The sequence below is a fragment of the Pseudorca crassidens genome, chromosome 10 (genome assembly GCF_039906515.1).
Source record: "Pseudorca crassidens isolate mPseCra1 chromosome 10, mPseCra1.hap1, whole genome shotgun sequence".
Taxonomy (NCBI): Eukaryota; Metazoa; Chordata; class Mammalia; order Artiodactyla; family Delphinidae; genus Pseudorca; species Pseudorca crassidens.
In genome coordinates this window covers 16990710-16996520 of record NC_090305.1, presented here as the reverse complement: position 1 = coordinate 16996520, position 5811 = coordinate 16990710, and the positions used below count along the sequence as shown (strand labels likewise).

General features: G+C 51.4%; 1 protein-coding gene across 1 annotated transcript; it reads right to left on the bottom strand.

The window, feature by feature from the left end:
* Positions 1-291: 291 nt before the first annotated feature.
* SOX4 (SRY-box transcription factor 4) lies at positions 292-5391 on the bottom strand. Its single transcript, XM_067752110.1, has one exon. The coding sequence runs from the start codon at positions 4458-4460 to the stop codon at positions 3021-3023; it is 1440 nt and encodes a 479-aa protein (XP_067608211.1). The 5' UTR covers positions 4461-5391; the 3' UTR covers positions 292-3020.
* Between the last annotated feature and the right edge of the window lie 420 nt (positions 5392-5811).

Genomic DNA, 5811 nt, shown 5'->3' with positions numbered 1-5811 from the left:
CCCCCCTTTTTAAAATTCAAGACAAAGGGTGCTTATTTAAATGGGGTAAACTCAGAAAATTCCTAGAAAGCATGTACAGTTGACACATACTCAGCTGACAGCATCCTTTCAGGGTTAGGGCCTGCAAAATCTTGGCGAGAGGAACTTAGTAATTATTCCTCAATAAGATGGCATTTAACAGGTCTCTCTGAAACTCACTTGTTTCAAAGCTAAGGCAGATGGTGTAGTTTCTAGAAACCATAGGGCCCTTCCAATCTTAGGCTCTGGGCATAATAATGACAAAAGTCAAGATTTAGGGTTCAGTTCCAGCTGATTTTATTTCCTTCTCAAAAAAAGTTATTTACAGAAGGTATATATCAACAATCTGACAGGCAGTGAACTTGACATGATTAGCTGGCATGATTTTTTTCTTTTTTTTCCCCCAAACATTGTTTTTTGTGGCCTTGAATTTTAAGACAAATATTCTACACGGCATATTGCACAGGATGGATGGCAAAAAAAAGTTTAAAAACAAAAACCCTTAACGGAACTGCCTTAAAAGGCAGACGTCCTAGTGCCTGTCATGTTATATTAAACATACATACACACAATCTTTTTGCTTATTATAATACAGACTTAAATGTACAAAGATGTTTTCCACTTTTTTCAATCTTAAACACAACAGCTATAAACCTGAACACATATGCTATCATCATGCCATAAGACTAAAACAATTATATTTAGCGACAAGTAGAAAGGATTAAATAGTCAAATACAAGAATGAAAAACGCAGTACATAGTGTCGCGAACTCAAATCGGCATTTAGATAGATCCAGTGGTTTAAACGGCACGTTTTTGTTTATAAAAAAAGTGCAAAAAAGATGTGGTTTACAAGTTAAAGCTACAGGATCCCTTTTTGCTGTAAATGCCCCAGTTTTAAAGCCTCTGGATAAAACAGTATTTTGCTTAAAAAATTTGTTTTTCTTAAAATCATACAGTGTTTGGCTAATTCTCCTCCCCCTTTTTATAGGACTGAGATCGAAGGATGGACACTGGTGGCAGGTTAAGGGATACTGTCACTTTAAGAAGCCTGCAGATTGAAGTGTAAACATGGAGAAATTAGGGGCTGATTTTTTTAAACTGTGAGATATTAACCAGCCGCCCTATTATAAAATCAGGAAATCCAAACAGCGATTTACACCGATTAACACCCCCTTTATATATTTTTTACAAAAATACACTGAGAAAATAATCAAACGTTTTCATCTCTCTTGTCTTTTTTTGTTTTTTAAAAGTGTCAAAAGTCTACATTTAAATATAAAAAATTAAAAGTTAAAACTCTAGCCCTTCAGTGAAGGAGACGTAAAATGGCGTGGGTAACAACAACTACAAAAAAAAAAAAAGAAAGAAAAGAAGGAAGGAAGGAGTAAATAAGGAAGTAAAAAGAAAAAAAAAAGCAAAAGAAAGAAGAAAGGGACAAAATAAGAAAAAAAAAATGTTTGGCCAGTATAAATACGTCCACATATAAAATGGCATCTGATTACATTTACAAGGAAAAAAAAAAGAAAAAAAAAAACGAGGATGGAGCATCGGTGAGGGAAAAAAACACGTCTTCTCATTTACACCTATAAGGAATAAACACATACACACTGAGAAAAAATTTGGTCCTGAATTGTTTTTTAAAGTCCAGCACAGATTTGAGTTGCGTTTGAATCCTTTAAAGAGTTAAGAATGAAAAAAAGCTGGTGATAATTTCTGTCGTAGGAATCAAACATAGCGCCATCTATCTGCTTTTTATATTATCCTACACTATTTTAAAAACTGCTCAACAGTCTTATACAGAAATCTTTAAAAGATAGACAGGATAACATGCTATATTAACCCCACCAGTGAAATAATCCAACACCATCACGATTCCGATTAAGAGAAGCAAAAAACCTTTTTTTTTTTCCCCCGACACCACTCGCCCTCCACTGCCCCGGTACCACATCAAACAGTCTCCTCTCCTCCGCGCCTGCGGGCCTTGAAGTCTCACCTCACTGATTTCAGAGATGCGGGAGGCGGAGGCCCAGGAGACGCCGCCACCTTCTCCCCAACGTGCAAATCCATTTCAGTTTTATTATTCGCCCCTGTCCAGTTCGTGTCTTTCTCTTCCCCGCCCCTCGCCCTGGCTGGTGTGGCTTTCCAACTAGGTTCTTGGGTCATTTCCGAGCGCCGGTCACTCAACATCTCCTCCTCCGGCTGCAGGGGCAAGAAAAAAAAAAAAAAAAGAAAAAAAAAAAGAGGAAAAAAAAAACTCCTCCAAAAACAAAACGGGAATTCGCCAGCGTGGAGTCTCTCAGTCCCGGCGCTCGGGTCCGTGCGACCCTCCAACATCTGCCGTCGGTCAAATTCGACTCCCCGGAGCCTTCTGTCTTCTTGCGGGGGGGGGGTGTTGCCGAAGAAGTATGGGGGCGGGGATGCTGAGAACAAAACGCCCCGGGGGCGCGTTGGATTTTTTTTTTTTCTCCTCCTCTCCGGATCAAAAAAAAAAAACCAAACATAAAATACCAAGGGGGCGATGAGAGAGGAACGAGATTCCTTCAGTCTCTTAGAAAACTACCAACTGGGCTTCTGGCCGGGGGTGCAGACAAGTCCGGAAGCTCGTTGGAAGCGGTGCGGGGCGGGGGGGGGGGGTCTCTTCAAGCAAAGGGGAGGAAACTCGAAGTCGCTTTTTCGCCATCAACAACAACATCAAGAACAACAATAAAAGGTCGCCCCTGTCTACCTCCGCCTCCGCCGCGTCCCTCCGGCCGGGGAGGTGGGGGATGGGAGCGCGGGTCCCCAAACGCCGCCGCGCTGCTCTCCGACCACCGGGACGCGGCCCAAGCCGGCCCTACTCACTTTTTTTTTTTTCCTTTTCCTTTTTCCTTTTTTTTTTTCTTTTTCCCTTTTCTCTTGCAACTCTTTCTCTGTCCCGCTTTTTTTTTTCTCTTTTTTTCTCTTTCCTCTCTGCCCCCCTCCCCCGCCCCCCGGCCCTCTTCTCCCAGCCCGCGCGCCCTTCAGTAGGTGAAGACCAGGTTGGAGATGCTGGACTCCAGCCAGTCTCCCGAGATCATCTCGCTCACCTCGGGCGTGCAGTAGTCCGGGAACTCGAAGTGCGAGCCGGAGCCAGGCTCGAAGTTAAAATCCAGGTCCCGGTCCAGCGCCGACGACGAGCTGAAGCTGCCCAGGGACATGCTCTCAAAGTTTGAGCTGGGGTTCAGGTCGAGCAGATCGTCTTCGAACTCGTCGTCCGAGGACGACGAGCCCGAGGAGGAGGAGGACGAGGAGGAGGAGGAGTGATGGGACGAGGCCGACGAGGACACGTGCGAGGGCGCGCTGGACGGGGCGGGCGAGGCGGCGCGCAGGCTGGCGTAGCTACGGTGGTCGGCGGGCGAGCGGCTGGCGGCCGGCGACGAAGCGGCGCTGCTGCGGCCGCTCAAGCTCGGCCCGTCGGGCGAGCAGCCGGCGCCCCCCTCCTCGTATAGGCCGAGGGGGTCGCTGGGGTCAGCGCCCGCGCCCACGCCGCCGACGGGCGAGGACGACGCGCCCAGGCCGCCGAACAGGTAGACGCGCTTCACCTTTTTCTCGGTCAGGTGCTTGCCCGGGGCCGCGAGGCCGGCGGAGGCCGAGGCCGCCGCCGAGGCCGAGGCGCCGGGAGTCCGCGTCTTGTACAGCGAGTGGTGGTCGGCGGCGGCGGCGGCGCCCAGGGGCAACAGGGCGGCGGCCCCAGCCTGCTCGGCCGCGAAAGAGGAGGAGGAGGCGGCCGCCGCTTTCCCGCCGCCCCCGCCGCCGCCCGCCAGGATGAGCTTGGCGTGGGGCTTGCCGACCCCGCCGCCCGCGCCGCCCGCCACTTTGGAGCCGCAGCTCTTTTTCTGCGCGGGTTTGGAGTTGGCGCCGCCGCCGCTCGCGCCGCCGCCTCCTCCCCCCGCGTTGCCGTTCCCGCCACCGCCGCCGCCCCCGTGGCCGCCCCCGCCGCTGCCACCGACCTTGTCGCCCTTCTCCCCCAGCTTGGAGGAGGAGGCGGCCGAGGAGCCGGAGTTGGCGTTGCCGGACTTCACCTTCTTCCTGGGCCGGTACTTGTAGTCGGGGTAGTCAGCCATGTGCTTGAGACGCAGCCGCTCCGCCTCCCGAATGAAAGGGATCTTGTCGCTGTCTTTGAGCAGTTTCCAGCGTTTACCCAGCCGCTTGGAGATCTCGGCGTTGTGCATGTCGGGCGACTGCTCCATAATCTTGCGCCGCTCGATCTGCGACCACACCATGAAGGCGTTCATGGGCCTTTTGATGTGCCCGCTCGGCGTCTTGCACCAGCTCGGGTCGTCGGCCTTGCCGCCCGTGGAAGCGGTGGAGCCGGGAGTGGGGGAGGAGGCGATGCCCAGCTCGAGGCCGGCGCCCGAGTCCGAGCTCTCGCCGGCCAGCAGCGCTTCCGTGTTCTCGGCGTTGTTGGTTTGCTGCACCATGGCCCCGGCTCGGCGGGCGCCCACGCGCGCTCACACCCTTGCGGCGGCCGCGGCGCAATCGCCGGGCCCTCCCGGCTCCCGGGGCCAAGCGCACGCCGAGTTGGGGGACGCGCGCGGCGGCCGAGCGGTCGGCTCAACTCCCGGCCGGGGCGGAGGTGGGCGAAGAGAGAAAAGTCTCCAAAAGATGCGGGGCGGGAGTACTCCGCCTCTTGCAGAGGAGTTATAGTTCCCAGGCTGGAGAGTCTCCCTCCCTCTCTCTCTCGCTCTTCTCTCTCTCACCGCGCCGCAGTTTGCGCTGTCTCTCGGCTCCTGAGTCCTGGAGACCGTGCTAAAAGTGGAGAGGAGTTTCTTGAATGCTGGTTGCTGAAGCTTCGAATGCAAGTTTTTCGCCGCCTCCCAGGCAAGTCTGTTTTTTTTTTTTTTCCTTCCCCTGAAGCAGTTGATTCCAGTTCACGAGCGCTCTCAGGAGCTCAGGAAAGCGACATAGTCTCTATCACTTAGTCCCTCTCCTACAATGCAAAGCAGAAAAGACTCTGGCTCCAGGACTCTCTGTGGGCGGAATCGGTACTGAGGAGTTTGTGCAATTATTTTGTTGCAAGGTAGGAAGCCAAAAAGCCTTCATGCAACAGACTGGCATGAATAAATGTATGTTTCCCCCTCCCTTCTGTAAGAAGGGAGCTGGTAATGGCAGAGTTCCTCCAATGCAGACTCTTAAAGAGCGTGCAAGAACTAGAGACCCGGGAGCGAAACAGGCCTCTTCCCCTCACACACTGTTTCCCTTGCTGCAGCTTAGAGCGGACCCCAATTCCGCCTCGCGTCTCTTTATCCTTTCCCAGTCTTGGCCGCGGCCAATCAGCCGCTGTAACCAACGCTTCCTTGAGCCAAGCCCCTCCCCTGGGCTTCCCATTGGCTTGGAACCCGATGCAATAATAATCTCCGCGTGCAATGAGAAGCTCCAAATCTGACCTCATTCCAATTTACAGAGCAAACTTTTTAAAAGGGCTAGAAGTACAGCTGAGATTTCTGCTGCCTCTTTTCCTTTTGCTGTGCGTGCCTGCGTGTGCGTGTGCGTGTGTGGTGTGTGGTGTGTGAAGAGGATGTTAATGCATGAAATTATTAAGAGGAGAGACGGAAATGTATTCTAACCATTATGTTAGATAACAAGGGGCTTAGAAGGGGGGGAAGGGTGAAATACTGTAAATGGAAGCTCTCTGCTTAAAAGCCAAGTGATTATTTTTATTAGTTCTTTTCAGTATTGGAATAAAGAATGAGCCTCTAGTGCAAAATCTGTTCCTCGGCTCCTTCATAAAGCCAAGGATGTAAAAGGGGGAGGGAAAGCCATGACAATAAA